This window comes from Crocuta crocuta, unplaced genomic scaffold (assembly GCF_008692635.1).
Source record: "Crocuta crocuta isolate KB4526 unplaced genomic scaffold, BGI_CrCroc_1.0 scaffold331, whole genome shotgun sequence".
Lineage (NCBI taxonomy): Eukaryota > Metazoa > Chordata > Mammalia > Carnivora > Hyaenidae > Crocuta > Crocuta crocuta.
In genome coordinates, this window is record NW_027531015.1 from 1,004,578 (window position 1) to 1,026,124 (window position 21,547).

The window sequence follows — 21,547 nt, forward strand, 5'->3', positions numbered from 1 at the left end:
AGAAAGAGAGCATGAGTAGGGTAGGGGCAGAGAGAGAGGGAGAGAGAACTCCAAGCAAGCTCCCCACTGTCAGTGCAGAGCCCAACACAGGGCTGGAACTCACGAACTGTGAATTCAAGAGTCAGTTGCTTAATCAACTGAGCCACCCAGGCGCCCCTGGAAGGCTTAAACTTTTAATTGGCACTATATCTTTGCAGACCTTACATCAGGCTCTTGGATTTGTCCTCTGTTATAGATATCTGTGACTACAGGGATGAGGGACTCCTTCAAAACTGCCAACAAGGACTTCTGGTTATCCATGCATGTTTTAAATTGTATACTTATGATGTTGTTTTAAACTCCTCTTTGAGACCGTCAGAAGAATCTAGGTAGTAATCATAATTTTTATAACTGTTGCTAATCTAGCAATTAAAAGCCATGGCCATTTGATCTCACACCTTGCCCTTCATCTGTATTTCATGCTGTGCTGCCGTTGATAATTTGAATAATCAGGATGTTAGTGCATCTCACAGACTATTGTGTTCCTAATGAACCCTGTGCCCCAGATCCCATTTTGATAGTCTATTTCTTGGAGCTGTTTCTGGTATAATTACTGTCTTTGAGCCAGGAAAGAGGTGGCTTATCAGAATAAGTCAAGGAGGATCTAATAGAGACGTTTACCAAGCTATGGTCATGGTATAGGGGAGGCTGCAAGAGATAATGCAGTACCCTGGATCTAGTGGTGGTAGAAGTGTTAACTGCCCCTAGGGCTGAAGAGAAGAGTGGGTGGAAAAGTTAGCAGAACCTAGAAGGAAAAAAAGTCTTGAGAGAAACTGGGTTCTTAGGTTGAGAGGTTACTTCACTTGGAAAGTTAGGGAATCTCTTCTGTCACTCAGACAACCTACCAGAGCTCCCAGTGGCAGGACCCAATGAAAAGCCAGAGGGCAGGGGAGACCTTTGATATATGCCATACAGGTGAGCCTCCTGAGGGCAGAGTGCAAGTTGTAAGACGTTAGAGAACAGAGAGGCACACCAATTGTATGAAGAGTTTCAATGTATTTGGCATCTTAACTACAGCATGTAGGTAATTTGATAAGGTTTTCACAGACTAGAACTAAGGATCTAACTAGCTTGGGAAAGGAGAAAACAAGAACTTTTAAGAAGCCCATTTCCCTATTCCACATACCTCTTTTCCAAGGGAAGAGTGACTCTTATAAACATCTTAAACATTTTATGAGTTCACAGGAGTAATTCAGAAATATTTTACTTTGTGCTGTTCCCAGGATAATAAATGACTGAGCTTATAGTATTTTTATTAAATACTTTTATTAATTGATCTACATAGACATTATATGTAACAATTCAATATAAAAATAAATACTTTGGGATAAATAATTTAAGTGAATTTTTAGAGCCCCTAGGGCTTACAAAAAGAATCTTAAAAGATCCATATTTATTATAAGAATAGGAATAATAATTACAAAAGGTAGGAAACCATACATCAAAAAATAAATATAAATTTTAAATATTTTAAATAAATAGCCTGATACATTTTAAATAGGAGGCACTTAATTATCAACTCAGTGTTGAGAAGATGCTTTGACAAAAGGTAATCCATTTATTCAGAAATTCTACAATGTTTGCTGTCTCATCATCATATTCACATGTGAATCTTGTTTCAGATCCCTGTAAGAGAAAAATTTAATTTGTTTAGATCAAGGTACTTTCCCTTATACATCGTCATTCTCCATTGAAATCTTATAGGCTTATGGCCTTTATTTTCAAGTATGTTAAACATATTAATCATTCACATTTTCTTGAGATGGTCAAAATGGCATACCAAAAAATTGTGTTACGATACCAACTGATAGTAACATATAAACTAGGATTTTCTTCATTTGTCAATTCTGTCAATCTCAGTGAATACAAGAATTTGTTTTCCTGAATTGTGTAAAAGTGCACATTTTAAATAAAAGCAGTTCTAGACAAATATTTTATTAAATGCTGCATGCAAAAGACAGTTGTTAAACCTCTTTTCCTGTGGGCATATGTCTGTATCCATATCTAAGTGTAGCTTACATGTATGCAGTCATATGCACATTATACTTTTTCAAACCATAAGTCTTCTCTTAACTTTAGTGAATCTCCTTATAGTTCCCCAAAGCAAGATAGAGCCAGTCCAGAGTAAGGGAAAATTTGTGTGAAGAACATTTTCATAAATACTCATACCGACTTCCATTCCATCTTAGTATCAATGCAGGTGAGTTTCCCAACATAGGAAAATCTAAACATAGAAATTTTGTTCTATAGACTGACTCTTTAGTAATTAACCTCCTCTGCTGATAGGAGCTATTTCAACTCTGTTTCTAGCTGAGAAAATATTTTGAAATATAGGAAGATAAAAGGTCTTTTTCCAATTGAGGTAATTCCTATCCTGGAAACATAAATCAAGTATGATAAATATTTCCTTTAAATAAATGGGTGCAGTGTTATGTGTCTTCTTACATATAATTATTTAAATATTAAACCCCCTCTCTTGGGAAGGTTTGAATTTTTAACAATAGATGGCTTTTGAAATACATTTCCTGACTTTCACATAATTTTATATTAATTCTACATCAAGAATTTAGAATCAGTTTTCTGATGGTCAAAGTTTTTATTTTTTGAATTTTTTAAAAATATTTTATTTCTGAGAGAGAGGCAGCGTGAGCAGGGGAGGGTCAGAGAGAGAGGGAGATACAGAATCTGAAGTAGGCTCCAGACTCTGATCTAGCTGTTAGCACAGAGCCTGACGCGGGGCTCCAACCCACAAACCACTAGATCATGACCTGAGCCGAAGCTGGATGCTTAACTAACTGAGCCATCCAGGCGCCCCTGATGGTCAAAAATTTTAGAGCAAACCTCTTGACATAGATGTCTGTCAGTGTCTACATGACATTGATATCAATGTATTTTTTTTAATTAGTTGGAAACAGTCTACTAATACAATGACACTTATTTGGAAACAACTAGAGTTACATAATTTTAGAAACCTGGTTCTACTGTAATTAAAATTATGCTGTTAACTTATTAAGCTTGTATTTTTGGCAGATGAGAAAAGAGAGCCATGAATCTCTACATATCCCAAGTCCCTTATATATTTAATATTTCCTGTACATTTAAAAATACTTAAGTTCTTGAAAGTATTACTTCTAAATAAAGTTAATTCTCTAGTCCATCAGTCATTTTAGTGGTTACCATTTTTTTAGATAAATCTCTCAGTTCTTACACCAAATAATAAGGAAACCCCATTTTAAAAGCCTTTCAGGTAATCAGTGTTGGCTCTTCTGAAAAAATAATCTAAAAGAATTTAAAAATATGTTACAAAACCCGTCTTGGTTTTGTGAAATTCAATTGTCTTCTCCCACTCACAGTTTTATGTTAATGTGAGAAGTTAAAAAAAATGTGAGAGAGGTGAAAGAGTGCCAGGGTAGGGACTTGTTGCTGAGTGGATGGTAGGCAGAAACCCTCTAGCTTTTACTTCCTAGCTCCACAATGTATCATCTAACATAAAAATGGTTCATGTTCATGGTGGTCTTAAAATGCATGACTACTTCACAAATAACAAAACTATTATATCACTTTAAAATGTCCTTCCATTTATTTTATTTTCAGGAGAGCAAATACAGTAATGCCTTACCTTTAGTTTCAGAACTGTTACATTGATATTGCTCATTAATTCCTTGATGTGTCTCAAGTGAAAGTTTTTGCTTTGAGCTAAATATAGCACTTCCTCCAGAGGTTTGAGTTCTTCTACTAGACACTGAAGGTGTGTCAATTCTGTGGCCTTGAATAATAATAAAAATAATTATTGGATAAGTTTTTCCTAAAGGTCAGAATCAGAAATTAATCTCAAATTTATTAAGACTGGTAGTATAGTTCTTACTATTATCCCTGCTCTCAGCATCTTACTGTCAAGATGAACCAATATAGCTTACATTATAAGACTTGAAAACCTTTAGTTCAACTACCCATGTTTAGCCTTAACTTTTAGTAAATAATGAGTCATTAACTTCAGTTTAATTTGGCCTTGCCATAAGTCAGTGTTTCTGCACCCAAATGCAAATCACAGATATAGGCAGAATTCTTTCCCAGTCTGTGTAGAAATTATTAGAACCAGAGTAGTCACAACACAGAAGTATGAGATCACATTATTTGATCCTAATGTTTAATAATCTAAGAGTTGAGAATCTTAGAATGTTAAAGGACAGAGGAGCTCTTGGATATGCTGTCCTAGTCCCAGCATTTTATAGATTAGGCAGTTGTAACTATATAGTAAAGATTCTCAATACAGCAAGTCATATAACTGCGTTAATTTTTTATTTTTTTATAATAAATACATGAAATTAAGATGCATTTTTAAAAAAGAAATGTGTCCCAACCAAATAAAAGGTTAGAATATTTGAAGGACTTTTGGGTGGCGCTCCTAACTCACACATATACACCCACCCATCCACTCACGTAGTCTATTGTAATGAAAGTATTTCACATTTTTGTGGTACATTATAATTTTAAAGTGCCTTCTCCCAAACTCATTTAAGTCTCACAATCACTTTTTGAGATAGCAGTGCAGCTTTGTTATTTCCATTTTACAAATACAGAAACTAAATCTCAGAATTTAAGTGTTTTCCCAAGGTAACGTGACTAGGTGAAACCAAGATTAAATTTTATTTCTTTTGTTTGTTTGTTTATAGCATTAACACAGCATCTTTTGAATTAAGTGTTTTTATACCTTCTTAAAAATTTTTTTTGCAAACATAGAATGGTAGTAAAATGGACAAATGAACTTATCACATTACTTTGGGTTTCAAATAGATTTTGAGTTGTCATTTAGAAACTGTTAGATTTCAAAGAATTTCACCACCTTCTAAATTATGCACATAATTTCATTTTATCTTTCTAACAATCTTTAAAGAGAGAGAGGACTACACCACACACATTTTATGACATTTCCATCCACTGCCCTTTCAACTTGCTACTACAAATTCATTGCTTAAAGTTTTTGGCATGAGCAACTTGGAGCTATTTCACTCAAAAAACCAATCTAGTGTCTTTATGTTGCTCTAGTTATGCGGCTCTGATTAATTTGGAGAAGCATCTCTAAGTTATTTTCATCTTTCAGAAGAGTTGAAGTTTGAAGCATACTATGACCTTTAAAAAGTTTTGAATCTTGGAAACCAAATTATATAGTATCCTAAGTCTCTAGGTCTATTGGCATAAAAGATGTATTAAGTCCAGATTTTCACTTTATAACTCCCCAAGGAGAATTTTGTTTTTACTATTACCAATAGCTAATGCTTATATGTTATTTACTCTATTTCAGACACTGTTCTGAATACTTTACACCTATTCACTAATCTCCACAAAACTATATGAAGTACATATAATTATCATTCACCATAAGTAGATAAACTGAGTCACAGAGTAGATAATTTGCCCAAGGTCACAAAAGCTAAGACATGGCAGAGCTGGGATTTCAGTTCAGATAATCTGGCTCTAGAGACTATGCTATTGGTCACTGCTCTGCTGCTGCTCAAAGGTAGACCCTTAGCAATCTTTCCTAAAACAATAAAGGATTTTTTAAAATAGACTTCTCTGAAATGAATTTTGATAATTCAAGTTTTACATTTTTCAGTAAAAGTCAACATAATCTTTTTAAACTGTCTCAGCAATAAACTGGGAATAATATTCTTGTCCTCTTCCCACCACCTCTCTCCCAAAACACAAATACACATAAAAAAATATATAGGCAAAGCTATTTTACAGAAGCTTCATTACCAAACTGGTTTAAAAAATATTGAAGTTAATTTCTTTTCCTTAGATGAGATGCTACTAAACTAATCATCATGCAGATTTTCATATTGTTTTGAATTTTATTAAGACATAAATTGAACATAGGAAGTTGTACTTACCTTCTTGGGCATGTAAAATTTAAATGTGAGCATCCTGGAGAGTTTGGGGTTCTCATGATTCTGAGAAAGCATAATATAGTTTCATTAAAAAATGATCTCCAGTACAGAAACATATGTAATAATTTTGGTAAGAAAGGAAATATACTTACATTAACTCCATTCAAAAGCAACCGTAAATCCAGCAGTAATTGCTCCAGCTGTTGCTGTGTTTCCTTTGTAGAGCTTGAAGCAGGTGCACTGTTTGCAACGAGTACAAGAGTCAGTGCGATGCAAGACAGGAGTTGAATTTTGTACATTTTGTGGCAGGAGTTGAGGTTACTGTGAGTAGTGGTTAGAGAGGCTGATAGGAAGCTCTTGAACAAGAGAAGCAATTTATACTGTTAATTCTGGAAAAATATTATGGGGGTGTCAAAATGTTTTACATATTACACATATTTTCAAAGATTCTACCTGTGTGGCAAAAAGCATTACCTTTATTTTTCCTCTTCTGATGACTCTTTGGAATTTCTTTAAACCCCCATAAACTGACTGAATGGATGTAGGTAAAATCCCTCTTGGTTACCTTAGCCCACACTTAGGTGGTAGTTGTAATTCATACAACTAACGCCTTCTGTGTGAAACAATTTTTCCTCCCTCTTTCTTTAAGGGGGTGGGGATACAAAAGTGGCTCATGAAAATTTTCTCTTCGTCATAAAACTGTGTTGAACATGTGAAGCACCGTGGTGTGGTGGACAAGAGTAAATAGTTGCAAAGAATAAATTTTTAGATTTGTTGATTAAACAGGAAGAATATTGGTTTCCTGTTCAGGATGGTTTTACCTTTTGATCTACACAATGACTGTGCTAATGCATATGTGATAGATTACTTCTTAAACAATCAGCTAGGGAAATATTAAGACTACAATACATAAAATGCTCATTGAGCTTTAGGTGCTGTCTTAGTTTTAATGTTTCTTATATCTGTTTTAATCTCCTAATATCTGTTGCACATTTTTTAATAGGTATAATGTTCAACCAATAAATACTCAGGAAAGGGTCTGCATGCAAGAGTACTAATGCTAGTTTTGGGGAGGGGGGTTGGGACAAATATATTTTTGCTGCTTTATGTTTTTTGCTGGGCATCAAGCAGATGTAAAGTGAGTTGAAATGTCACCAGAATCGAGGATGCTTTTTCTTCCTCTTGGTCTCAGGGGCCACCTGAGCTATTAGATCTTTTCCTTCCCTTTATGTCCATTTCATGTCTCTCTCTTTTTATTGAACTGATTGCTTACATTTCTTTAACTATAAAGCAGAAAATGAGAATAATAGGGATCCCCAAGTTTATTTTGTATCTAGAAAGCCACTAACTGAAATTTCTGGACATTATTTGTACATTCTTTAGGAGAAAGATAGTATGATCTGGCAAGTATGAGATGTACCTATCCTGGTCTCAGTAGTGTGGCTGGGGCTAAGAAAGGCATGGTAGTAAAATAGCCCAGGAGGCTGTGGTGGGTCATGGGGTAGAGGTGTTTGTGTGTGCATGTACCTTGTGGGATCAGAGCTGTCCACAGAGCAGGGATATCAAGGCTCATTTATTCCAAGATGATTCTTACTATACAGAGGCCAGAATTGAATCAACAGAAGTTACTAAGAAGGGGTATCCATTACAATTTTGGAGCACCTTTTATGAAAAAATGAATAAAGTACTACAAACAACTCATGACAAACAAATATTCAGACAAGGGTTTGCATCCAAGGGCATTGATGCTAGTTTTATAATAGACTTTATATGTGCTGTATGTAAACCAATCCTTAAGTTTCTACTTGTTATGTTTGCACCTCTCTAATAGATTTAGATTTCTCCACTACAGCAGCTAGGACACTATGAGTGTAACAATGATAGTTTTGAAAAAAGATCAGATCAATGTTTTAAAGTCGGTAGAATGGGTAGGATACTTAGGATATGTGTTAATGTGTCCTCAGTGTAATGTACTAACTGCCTCAGTAGAGGCATGGTAGAGGCATAAAGTTCTGATGTACATTGGAGATAACTGAGAAAATCCTTCCTCAAAGAGTTGCTTGTGACTCCTCCAGTTTTACTAATTCGTTATGTGTCTAGTCTTTAAAAAGACATTTATCTAGCACCTCAGGTATATAGAAAGGAAGAAGAAAGAAAAATGTAAATACACATAGCCTAGTTTAAGCCTAACAACAAACCTGTGAAGGAATAATTCCTGTTTTGCAAATAAGAAAACTGAATCTCAGATATGTTAACTAATTTATTATAGGTCATGAAGCACTGACTGCCAGTCACGGGCAGAGCAAGGATTTTAAACCGGAATATTCTGACTCTGTAACCCACTCTTCACACTTGTTTTCTTTCTTAAGGAACCTGATGTGCCATAGGGAAGACATGTACACAGGCCACTGTAATCCTAGGTAAAAGGTAAAAATTGCTGCTTCAAGAGAGGTGGATATAAAGAATTTTGAAGAAGGAACATGATTTGAAACTGGATTTTGACAACATGTTTATAGATATGTAAATTTAGGATTAGGAAGAAGGTGGTGGGCAAGAAAGGTTAACTATTCTTAGGAGCATTTGTACCTACAAAACAGAGAAAAATGGTTTAGGACTATTTACACAGTAGGAAGCATTCTGAAAAATACAAAACATCTTAATAACATTTAAAAATAAGCATTATAGTTCCTCAGGTGGAAAAAAATGAAGGAAAAGCCAGATTAGTGATCAGTGATCTTTTAGAAAACATTAGAGACAAGTTAGAGACAAATGATCATGATCTTATCTTTTTATTACTAAAAAATGCAAAGTGTCTCTCTGTACCTCTCAAATCAAAACCACAAAGTGAGCATTAGTTCTAAGGGAAAGGCTATTTAATGATCTGTGTGTCAACTTTATTATACTTGTTTTGCTTCTCTAAAGACTTGGGTGTTTCATCCCAGCATCATCAACTCAGGCCTTTACCCTTCCAGAATGGAAGAATTCAGGCCCACACATTTTTCTGTGTGGGGGCTTTTCCAATGAGGCTTTTGATGTTCTCATAGTTTTGATATTTCTATTTCTCCAGCTATTTCCATTAGAGAATGGGTCAATATATGCTACATTTATGGGACCCTGTAGAAAACTGCTTCTTAAGCCCCCAGCTTATCCCTATTAACACATAACAGACACCATTATAGAAGTTGGTCTTATAATTTCTTTCTTGAAATGTCTGGGGATAAAGCTACCATACACTGTGACATACTTTCACTTTTTAACATGTCTGACACATCAGCTGGCTTTTCTGGCTACAGTGGTGGTAAAGTCAGTAGTAGACTGCTAGTTGCTGCATGCGTCACACCCCCTACTTCCCCTTTGAAAATAAAATTCTACTATTCAATAAGCTATTTTCATTGCTTAGCATTGTTTGTGACTCAGCCTCTTAGACTCCAGAGTAGCCCAAGTTCTTTAAAATGGGAAGCCTCAAGGGTGCTTAAATTGGTTAAGCATCTGACTCTTGATTTTGGCTCAGGTCATGATCTCACACTTGGTGAGTTCAAGCCCCACATTGGGCTCTCTGCTGACAACCCAGAACCTGCTTGGGATTCTTTTTCTGTCCTCTCTCTCTGCCCCTCCTTGCTCGCTCTCTCCTTCTCTCTCAGTAAATGAATAAACTTAAAAAAAAAAAAAAAAGGGAGGGGAAGCCCCAATCCCTGAAGCTGCCTACCAAAGAGATTGGGCAGTCAGTTGAGCACACTGTCCATCCAGCAAAGCTGACTTTCAAGGACTCCATTTCCTGCAAGAATTTTTTCTTTCTCACCCTTTCCCATCACTTTGTGAAACTTTAATTTGGACGGGAGCTTGATGCCCGTATTAACCATCTCTTGTTAGTTTCTGTACAAGCCTCTCGGCTTTTCAAGATCCAGTTATCTCCCTTTCAAATTAGGACATATTATTGAATACTCTCCATACCACCCAGAGAATATTTAGCTATGAGCTCTGTGTTTCCCATGAGAACCTGAATTTCGCTAGGCATAGGTTGGTGCTTAGTCTTTTCCTTATCAGACCTATAGTCCTCCACGACGTGATACTACCTCTGTAAATCTCTCTGTGAATCACAGTTAAGTCGTGTGCTCTTCCATGTGGTAAATTTCAGTGATGTTCATAAAAGGATGTTCCATCCTTTTGGGATGGAAGAATTATTTCCATGGTACTTTTAATTTTGCAGAGGATTTTCAAATTCATTATCCCATTGAGTCACACTTTACTGATAAGAAATTTGATTTTGTACAGGTTAGGCGACTTGCCCAAGATCACTTTCTTAAGTTAGTGGTGAAGTCAGAGCAAAACCCCGAGACTTCCTGGCCCTTAATGATTTAACATATTTCCGGTGTAAAATAGTGAGATGCCAAATTCTAGGTACATTAGGCTACACAGAGAAAGCTGAATTACTGTTCCATCTCATTTCACTCTATCAATGATAGCTGATGAGTCAGGCAAGGTATCATCCACCTTCGCCTACCCAACACCTTGTCTGAGAAGTTTTAGGATTTCTAAGAAATTAGAACAGCTGAATTCACACAGCTACAGAAGCTAGGTTTTACCCATGTTTTTCATTTCTCTCTGGGGTCTTTTAAAAGCACCAGAGCACTTGATGTTTCCTAAAAATCCTCCCACATCTGAAGAAAGAAAGTGATTGCATCCACTGTGAATTTAAGTTGAACTGGACTTTTCAGAGTACAGTGTTTGAAGGCTAACATGAGAGTATCACACTAGGCATTTGTCTGCATTTGGCAACCAAGAGGCACCTTATTGTCTAAATGTAATGATAATGGGATTATCTTCAAAACTTTTGGAACTTTACTTTTTGTGTAAATGTTAAGTCACACAGCAGTTACCTGAAGTAGAACAGGATAATCTGACGGTAATAGCAATAGATTTGCAAGGCATTTCAAATTTATAAAGCACTTTCATACCCATTTATCTCCTCTTATGGCAAGACAGGTAAAGAAAACTTTCTGGTTATATATATTTCACTAAGGACTTTATTTTCTTTGTACATTAAAAATTAAGCCTTGCAACTTACACATAAATATTGGCTTTATCCTCTTCCAAGATAAGTGCTTTCATTAAAATCTTGTAAAAATAAATTATTTATATTTATCTTCATCTAATGGCTTTTCCTGCCTAACTTTGTTTCTAAGCTCTCTGTTAATCATTTGTTCTTTCCTCTTCTACAGTAGCTTTGGGTGTATCGTTCATTGACAATCCATTATTCATAATGTTAAAAGATAAACTGAGGCGTATTTTAAAATATGAGAGTATATTTGAGCAAAAATCTACTTGAATAGGACAGCATCTCATCTGGCAGATAGAAGGGAGCTCGGAGAAGTTGTACAAAATGAAAGGCTTTGATATCCAGAGGGAGCAAGAACAAGAAAGTTACACTACACAAAATAAAAGGGGTTGCTTATTACAAGGCTGCTTTCTTCTAGGGATGGCACTGGTCCATCAGGTAGATTATCTGGTGTGGATCAGACAATTCCAGATTACTGGTTTAAGATTCTATTCCTGGGAGAAATGAAGCTATAATTAACTCTTGGTTTAGTGAGGTGGGGCTTAGCATAACTGACTTTATTTTGGGCCTGTTGTCTTGTTTTTAACACTAAATGATAATTTTTTTTTTAAAGAATATAGCCTAATTTAGATTTAGATTGTGTGGAACTGTTTCCTAAGGAATTCAAGTGCCACACCCCACTGGTAAGAATAGAACCACATAAGGGTCTCCATTGGCTAGGGCTCCAGAGCCTAACTAAAGGAAGAACAGTGCCACATCCATTTCTGGCTCATCTCAGTCCAGTCCTATAGGGGCAGCTACAAGACACTGAGTCACTTTGGAGTTTCCTAAATCCCTCACTTTTTTCATACTCAAAGGGGTTTTGAAAAGCTATTCTGTTATTTATGTTGTAGAAAATGCTAATTTCATCCTAATATACATTCTTCCTTCCTGCTTAGAAGAAGAATCCTGAATTTTAGCTAGATATATGGCTATTCCTCATCAAGACCATATTTCCTACTTTCCCTTTGAAATGAAGTGTGGCCATGTAGCTATAGTGGCTAGAGCTCTAGTAACTCTTCCATCCTTAAGGACAGGGGACCGTACTCTAGGGATGTTAAAGCTGAGAGCTGTGATACTGAATATTTCATGTAGCTGCCAAATCATCTTTGATTTCCTAGTTCCCGACTTATGTAGAAGAGAAACAAGTATATCTTGTTTAAGCCACTGTTATTTTGGGTTTCTCATTACAGTTGACCTTTGAACAATGTGGGGGTTAGAGGCACTGGCCTCTGCACAGTTGAAAACCCATGTATAATTTTTATTCCCCCCAAATTTAACTAATAGCCTGCCATTGACTGGAAACCTTAATGATAACCTAAATAGTCCATTAGTATATATTCTCTATATGTGTTACATACCATATTCTTACAATAAAATAAGCTAGAGAAAAGACAGTGTTGTTAAGAAAATCATAAGGAAGGTAAAATACCTTTACAGTATTAAACTGTGTTTATTTTAAAAATCTTTATATAAGTGGACCTGTGCAGTTCAAAATAGTGTTGCTTAAGGGTCAACTGTATATACATTTAACTACAGTGTCTGAGTACATTAGGCTGTGTTCTTTTTTAGACAATCCTATTTGGTATTTGGGGTTTTTGACTACAAATTTAAGGTACATTGTTGAACAACAACATGTGCTATGGGAGTACAAAAATAAATAGCTATCCCTAGACAACAAAATTTTACATTTTAGTAGGAAAGAGAATATAATGTGAATGCAAAGGATGGTTGGGTAGTTAATTGGTAAGGGTACAATTGGCCGGCTTCTACTGGCATAAGAATAGACATATAGAGAAACTAATTTGACAATAAACTATTAAAAAAAAAAAAAGAATAGGCATAGATTAATGGAATAGAATTTAGAGTCTAGAAATAAACCCTTTAGTTTATGGTCAGTTGGTTTTTGGCAAGGGTGCCAAGATAGTTCAATAGACAAAGAATAGTCTTTTCAATAGCTGGTGCTGGAACAACTGCATATCTATTTTCAAAAGAATGAAGCTGGACCCCTACTTCATATGATATACAAACATTAACCAAAAATTAATCATAGACCCAAATTTTAGACCTAAAATAACAAAACTTATAGAATGAAGCATAGAAGTAAATATTCTTGACTTTGAATTAGTCAAGTTTTCTTAAATATGCCACTAAAAGTAAAAGCAACAAAAAAAAGTAAATAAACTCAAAAATAAAAAGGCAAATAACTCATTTAAAAATGGACAAATGATTTGAATAGACATTTCTCCAAAAAATATGTACACATGACCTAAAAGCACATGAAAAGGAGTCCAGTATCATTAATACGGAAAAAAACCCCAAGATCATAATGAGGTTCCACTCCATCCCCATTAAGATAACTAAAATAATAAAGACAATAGCAAATATTGACAAGGATGTGAAGAAATATAACCATAATGTATTGGTAGTGACCATGTAAAATAATGGTGCAGCTTCTTTGGAAAGCAATTTGGTAGGTTTTTTTAAATATTAAACTTGGAGTACCATATGACCCAGCAATTCCACTCTTAGATATATGCCCAAGAGAAATGAAAAACTATCCAAAAGCTTGTAAACAAATGTTAGTACCAACATTCATTAAAATAGCCAAAAAGTGGATTAACAAAGTGTGGCATATCCATACAATGGAATATTATTTGGCAGTAAAAATACTGAAGTACTGATCCATTCTACAATACAGGTGAACCTTGAAAACATAATGCAAATTTCAAGAAGTTGCTTGTATGATCCCACTTATATAAAATGTCCAGAAAAAGCAGACCCATCATGGCAGAAAGTAATTTCTTGGTTTCCATAGGTGAGATAAGGGAGAATAGAAAGTGAGCGCTAATGGGTATGGAGTTTCTTTTTGGGGTAATGAATATGTTCTAAAATTAGATAGTAATAGTTGCCTTCATGAATATACTAAAAACCAATGAATTGTACACTTAGTGTGTAGATTATATCTCAAAGTTGTTACTTTGTTTCACTAGTTTCATAATTGTGGTTGAAACGTATGCAGTATGCTTTTGGTTTGTGGCTGTACTGAAATAATGTGCCCATATGAAACTATATTTATCTCCAAGAATTGAATAAATAACCACTATTTATAAAACAACTGTATTGTTACAATTAAGAATAAATCAATAGATTAAAATTTTAAATTGTCATTTAAATAGTAAAAGATACCACATGGCATTCAATCACTACTCTTGCTGCCAATTATCATCACCAAATTAAGTCCCAAACACTGAAGAGTAATGATTTTTCTTTGAATAACAAAGTAAAGTAGTATGCTTCAACACTTCAGTGTCTTTGAATGTTTAAAAAATACATTTAACATAAATAACTGTACCAACAAATACTGTAAAAAGATGGCAATGGTTCCAGAAAAGATGGTTCCACAGGCCTTCCCTGTCACTCATTATTAGGAATTCCATAGTCTACTAACTGCTCAAAACAAAAATCTATGTAATCATCTTTGTTTTCTTTCTTTCCTTTTTACACCATATTCAATCTGTCAAAAAATCTTACTGGTTCTATCTTCAGAATTTATCTTTAATCAAGCACTTCTAACCATAGCTATCTCTATCATTCTAGTCTAAGGCATTTTCAACATTTGTTTTAATATTTCAATCATTTCCCTAAATTGTGTTCCTTCCAGTTCTTGTTCCACTAAAAGCTTCTTTTCACACAGGAGATAGAATGATCGTTTTAAAATATAAATCAATTTATGTCATGCTTATCAGGATCTTCAAGTGGCTTCCCATATCCCCAAAAGTAAAAGCCAAAGTCATTAATTGGCTTACAAGGCCCCTCTCATCTGACCTCAATAATGGGATCTCTCATTACTCTTTTACCTCCAGTTCACACTGGCTTCCTTACTGCTCCTTGAATCAAACAGCACATGACAGCCTCAAGGCTATTGCATTTGCTGTTCTGCCTCAAATACTGTCTACTCCAATATGCACTTGACTTATTCTTCACCTTCTTCAATTCTTTGCTCAAATGTTTTTCTTTGAGAGACTTTTTCTGATCACCTTATTAGTATCGACCTCTCAAGAACTAGCTACCTCCCTTCCCTGCTTCCCCGCTCCCCATAGCTTATTGTCACCTTCTAATTACACTGCATAATATTATTTATTCTTTAATTGTCTGAGTCTTCCCACATTAATATATACTCTATGAAGGCAGGGATTTTATTTGTTTTGCCTATTGCTTTCCCACCAGCAGTGCAAAAGGGTTCCTCTTTTTCCACATCCTCACCAACATCTGTTGTTGCCTGAGTTGTTAATTTTAGCTATTCTGACTGGTGTGAGTTGATACCATATTGTGATTTTGATTCGTATTTCACTGATGATGAGCGATGTTGAGGATTTTTTTATTTGTTAGCCTCGGGGTATCTTATTTGGAAAAGTGTCTATTCATGTATTTTGCTTATTTCTTCAGTGGATTATTTGGGGGGGGGGTTGAGTTTGATAAATTCTTTATAGGTTTTGGATACTAACCCTTTATCTGATATGTCGTTTGCAGATATCTTCTCCCATTCTGTCAGTTGCCTTTTAGTTTTGCTGATTGTTTCCTCTGCTCTGCAGAAGCTTTTATCTTGATGAAGTCCCAGTAGTTCATTTTTGCTTTTGTTTCCCTTGCCACTGGAGACATGTTAAATAAGAAGTTGCTGCAGTTGAGGTCAGAGAGGTTGTTACCTGTTTTCTTCTCTAGGATTTTGATGGCTTCCTGCCTTACATTTAGGTCTTTCATCCCTTTTGAGGTTTTTTTGTGAGTATGGTGTAATAAAGTGGTCCAGGTTCATTTTTCTGCATGTCGCTGTCCAGTTTTCCCAACACCATTTGCTGAAGAGACTGTCTTTTTTCCACTGGATACTCTTTCCTGCTTTATCAAAGATTAGTTGGCTGTATGTTTGTATGTCCACTTCTGGGTTCTCTGTTCTGATCTATGTGTCTGTTTTGTGCCAGTACTATACTGTTTTGAATATCACAGCTTTGTAATACAGCTTGAAGTCCAGAATTGTGATGGCTCAAGCTTTGGTTTTCTTTTTCAGGATGACTTTGGCTCTTTGGGGTCTTTTCTGGTTCCATACAAATTTCAGGATTGTTTGTTCTAGCTCTGTGTAGAATGCTGGTGTTATTTTGATAGGGATTGCATTGAATATGTAGATTGCTTTGGGCAGTACTGACATTTTAACAATACTTGCTCTTCCAACTCATGAGCATGGAATGTTTTTACTTTTTTGTGTGTCTTCAGTTTCTTTCATAGGTTTTGTATAGTTTTCAGTTTATAGATTTTTTCACCTCTTTGGTTAGGTTTATGCCTAGGTATTTTATGGTTTCAATGTAATTGTAAATGGTATTGATTCCTTGATTTCTCTTTCTGCTGCTTCATTACTGGTATATTGGAATGCAACCAATTTCTGTACATTGATTTTGTATCCTGTGACTGTTGAATTTGTGTATCAGTTCTAGCAGTTTTTTGGTGGAATCTTTTGGGTTTTCCACATAAAGTATCATGTAATCTGTGAAGATGAAATTTGGCCTTCTCCTTGCTAATTTGGATGACTTTCATTTCTTTGTGTTGTCTGATTGCTGAGGCTAGTACTTCCAACACTATGTTAGATAACAGTGGTGAGAATGAACATCTCTGTTGCGTTTTTGACCTTAGGGAGAAAGCTTTCAGTTTTTCTCCATTAAAGGTGATATTAGCTGTCAGTCTTTAGTATATGACCTTTATGATCTTGAGGTATGATTCTTCTATCCCTACTTTCTTTGAGGGTTTTTATCAAGAAAGGATGCTGTATTTTGTCAAACGCTTCTTCTGCATCTATTGAGAGGAGGACTATGTGGTTCTTATCCTGTCTTTCATTTATGCGATGTATCACATTGATTGATTTGTGAATATTGAGCCAGCCCTGCATCCCAGGAATAAATCCCACTTGATTGTGGTGAATAGTCCTTTTAATGTATTGTTGTATCCAGTTCGCTAGAATCTTGATGAGAATTTTTGCATCCATGTTCATCAGGAAAATTGGTCTCTAGTTCTCCTTTTCAGTGGAGTCCTTGTCTGGTTTTGCAATCAAGGTAATGCTGACCTCATAAAATGAGTTTTTCTTCCATTTCCATTTTTTGGAATAGCTTCAAAAGAATAGGTGTTAACTCTTCCTTACATGTTTGGTAGAATTCCCCTGGGAAGCCATCTGGTCCTGAACTCTTGTTTCTTGGGAGATTTTTGATTACTGATTCAATTTCTATACTGGTTATGGGTCTGTTAAAATTGTCTATTTCTTCCTGTTTCAGTTTTGGTAGTTTATATGTTTCTAGGAATTTGTCTAATTCTTCCAGATTGCCCTATTTGTTGGCGTATAATTTCTCATAATATTCTCTCATTATTGTTGGTATTTCTGTGGTATTGATTCTGATCTCTTTCGTTTGTGATTTTATTTATTTGGGTCTTTTCATTTTTCTTTTTGACCAAACTGGCTAGAGTTTTATCAATTTTGTTAATTCTTGCAAAGAATCAGCTCCTGGTTTCACTGATCTATTCTACTGTTTTATTTCGATATCATTGATTTCTGGTCTAATCTTTATTATTTCCCTTCTTCTGCTGCTCTTGGGTTTTATTTGCTGTTCTTTTTCCAGCTTTTTAAGGTATAAGTTTGGATTGTGTATCTGAGACCTTTCTTCCTTCTTTAGGAAGGCCTGGATTGCTATGTATTTTCTTCTTATGACCGCCTTTGCTGCATCCCAGAGGTTTTTTACTGTTGTGTTTTCATTTCCATTGGTTTCTATGTACTTTTTAATTTCCTCTTTAATTTATTGATTAACCCATTATTTCTTTAGTAGGATGTTATTTTATCTCCAGGTATTCATGGTCTTTACTAATTTTTTCTTGTGGTTGATTTCAAGTTTCATAGGGTTGTGTTAGGTCTGATCTTGATCTTTTTGTACTTGTGAAGGGCTGATTTGTGATCCAGTATGTGTTCTATTCTGGAGAACGTTCCATGTTCACTTGAGAAGGATGTGTGTTCTGCTGCTTTGGGATGAAATATCTGAATATATCGGTTAAGTCCATTCGGTCCAGAGTGTTCTTCAAAGCCCTTGTTTCCTTGTTGATTTTCTGCTTAGTTGATCTGTCCATTACTTTAAGTGGGGTGTTGAAGCCCCCTACTATTATGGTATTATTATCAGTGAATTTCTTTATGTTTGTGATTAATTGATTTATATATTTGGGTGTTTCACTTTGGGGGTATAAATATTTACAATTGTTAGATCTTGATGAATAGACACCTTAATTATGATATAATGTCCTTCTTCATTTCTTGTTACAGTCTTTATTTTAAAATATAGTTTAATATCTGTATAGCTACTCCAGCTTTCTTTTGAAGATCATTAGCATAATGGTTGGTTCTCCATCCCCTTACTTTCAATCTGAAGGTGTCTTTAGGTCTAAAATGAGTCCCTTGTAAGCAGCATATAGATGTGTCTCATTTTCTTATCCATTGGGATACTCTGTGTCTTTTGATTGAAGCGTTTAGTCTGTTGACTTTTTGGGGTTTTTTTTAATGTTTGTTTTTTTGAGAGAGAGAGAGGGCAAGCACGAGTGGGGAGGGGCAGAGAGAAAGGAGAGAGAGAATCCCAATCAGGCTTCACACTGTCATCACAGAGCCCAATGTGGGGCTCCAACTCAAAAAACTATGAGATCATGACCTGAGCCGAGATCAAGAGTCGGACGCTTAACTCACTAAGTCATTCACACATTCCTAATCCATTGACATTTAGAGTGAGTACTGAAAGATATTAATTTAGTGCTATTGTGTTGCCTATAGTTTGTGTTTCTGGTGATGTTCTCTGGTTCTTTCTAGTCTTTGTTGCTTTTGGTCTTTTATTGTTTTGTTTTGTTGTCTCTTTTCTCCACTCAGAGAGTCTCCCTTAAAATTCTTGCAGGACTCCTTTAGTTTTTGTTTATCTGGGAAACTCTTTATTTCTCCTTCTGTTTTGAATGACAGCCTTGCTGGATAAAGAATCCTCAGCTGCATATTTTTCCAATTCAGCATATTGGATATATCCTGCCACTCCTTTCTGGCCTGCCATGTTTCTGTGGATAGGTCTGCTGAGAACCTGATCTGTCTTCCCTTATGGGTTAAGGACTTTTTTTCCCTTGCTGTTTTCAAAATTCTTTCCTTGTCTGTGTATTTTATGAATTTGACTATGATATGACTTGGTGATGGTCAGTGTGTGGTGTCCTTGGAATGTGCTTTCTCGGACAATATCTCATCATCATTGGTATATGGTTAATGGGTTTGTTGAATCTAATGGGAATTCTCTGTACTTCTTGGATTTTGATGTCTGTGTCCTTCCCCAGATTAGGAAAGTTTTCCACCACAATTTGCTTACATCAACCCTCTACCCCTTTTTATTTCTCTCCATCTTATGGAAATCCTCTATGATTCTCTTAAGTCTTATATCATGATCTTTTGCATTTGTTTCTTTTTATTCTTTTATCTTCTATATTGCTGAATCCACTGCTCTGCTTCATCCATCCTTGCCATCGTGGCATCTATTCGAGATTGCATGTAGTTATAGCATTTTAAATTTCATCCTGACTAGATTTTATTTATTTTATCTACGCAGAAAGGGATTCTATGCATTTTTCAACCCTGGCTAGTATTCCTATTACTGTGGTTCTTAATTCTAGCTCAGACATCTTGCTTATATCTGTGTTGATTAAGCCTCTGGCTGTCATTTCTTCCTATTCTTTCTTTTGGGGTGAGTTCCTTTGTTTTATCATTGGGGAAGAAGAAAAAACTAGTGAAATATAAAATAAAGAATTAAAAACAAATAAAAAAATAAATTATGGGATGCTAGATCTTAGATGTGTTTTGGTCAGCTGTTGAAAGAAGCTTGATAGAATAGAGCAAATGGGGGAAAAAGGTAAAAAAAGAATTTTAAAAATAAAAAATATTATATAATAAAATAGGATAAAATAAAATAAATGAAATAGAATAAAAAATATAAAAAATAAAGTAAAAGTAAAAGTAATTTTTCTCTTTTTGTAACTGACAAAGAGAAAGAAAAGAAAGAAAAAGAAAATAATTTAAAAACAAGCAAAGAAAACAAATAAATGACCCTGCAAACAGAATGCAACCCAAATGAAGTTATATCCCATTTGGATATATATAATAGTTATATACCTAGAACTGAAATAATTAAGCCTTACACTAAGCAGGTAGAGTGACTTGTGCTGGTCTTCTAGGGGATGTGTTTGTAGGGTATAGTTGGGTGGGGTTTAGTGTAATGGCTCTGTTTTCCAGTAGGTGGTGCTGCTTAGCTTACTGGGGTGGATCATTGTGTTGTGCGTTCATGTGCATGAGCATGCTTGTATGCGGGAGAGGTGGAAATGGCTTCACCCAGGTCCCTAGTCTCTGGTACAGGAACTTGGCGCTCTCACCAACCTGTGATCTAGCCCCATTCCTTTGTCTCAGGCATCCTTCCACTCCTCACCTCTACCCTGTCCATGCCCAAGCTGTCCACCTATCAGACAGCACCTCTCTGCAGAGTTTTATCTCAGATAGGGTTGTGTTCAAAACCCCCTGCTTCGGAGACCCCTGAGGCTTGGACCTGCACCAACTTTCTGGGGGTGGGTCTTGCTGAGCAATAGCCAGGTGCTGGTTTGCCCTAGAAAATGTTTGTGTGATAACACAGCAGCAGATGTTCAGAAATTATGGCAAATCACAACATACAGCCAGCACCAGGTTTCACCAACCTCTGGCATCTTTGTCCCAATACCAGCAAATGTCGCTGCTCTCTGGGGTCCGCCTGGGGAGGTCCATGGCCCCTACCAAATGCACTCCAAGCAGGGGAACTACTTTTCTCTGTGTGGCACACGGAATCCTCAGACCTTGCTGTCAACTCCTGGGAACTCCCCCTGCTTCCTCACCAGAGCACCGCCAGACACTGAGCTCTGAAACTTTAGACTCTGTGCTCCACTGTTTATAGAATCCTGATGCTATTGAAACCCTCTCCTCTCTGCCTGTCAATGGTTTTGGGGAACAAATTTCTTGTTCAGTCCCCTGCGAGTGTTTTCACTCTCTCTCTCCAGCTACTTTTAGGGGAGTGCTTTTCTTGCACAATCCCAATGTGTTGCACTTTCCCCCTTTCTTTCTCTCTTGGCCCTCTCCCCAAAAAACGTTTCCCTACCCTCTGTGGCTTTTTTCTCCCTCAGTTCACCTCTCCACACTGTGTACCTGGTGAGTTCTGTGGCTCAAGATATTCAGATTGTTGTGTTAATTCTCACATCAATTTCTTAGGTGTTTAAAATGGTTTGGTGCTGATCTAGCTGTCTTTCAGGGATGAGACAAGCTCAGGGTCTCCATGTTGCTCTGCCATATTAACTTCTTTCCCTGTTTTTTTAATATTTATATATAATCTGAAATGAAAAGTTGACCTTTCCATAGAAAATTTCCATCTTAATACTACTACTAGTAAAATGACATGCTTTTATGATGTTCTCT

The 21,547-nt window shown here is 35.9% G+C and overlaps 2 protein-coding genes across 2 annotated transcripts in view; one reads left to right on the plus strand and one right to left on the minus strand.

Moving 5' to 3' along the window:
- The window catches only part of ADAD1 (adenosine deaminase domain containing 1), an 84,947-nt gene that overhangs the window by 53,527 nt on the left and 9,873 nt on the right, over window positions 1-21,547 (plus strand). The gene's annotated exons all lie outside the window — the stretch shown is intronic.
- IL2 (interleukin 2) lies at window positions 1,555-6,226 on the minus strand. Its single transcript, XM_077770900.1, has 4 exons — window positions 6,080-6,226; window positions 5,931-5,990; window positions 3,659-3,805; window positions 1,555-1,665 (listed from the first exon to the last, which is right to left on the minus strand). The coding sequence occupies exons 1-4, from the start codon at window positions 6,224-6,226 to the stop codon at window positions 1,555-1,557; spliced, it is 465 nt and encodes a 154-aa protein (XP_077627026.1).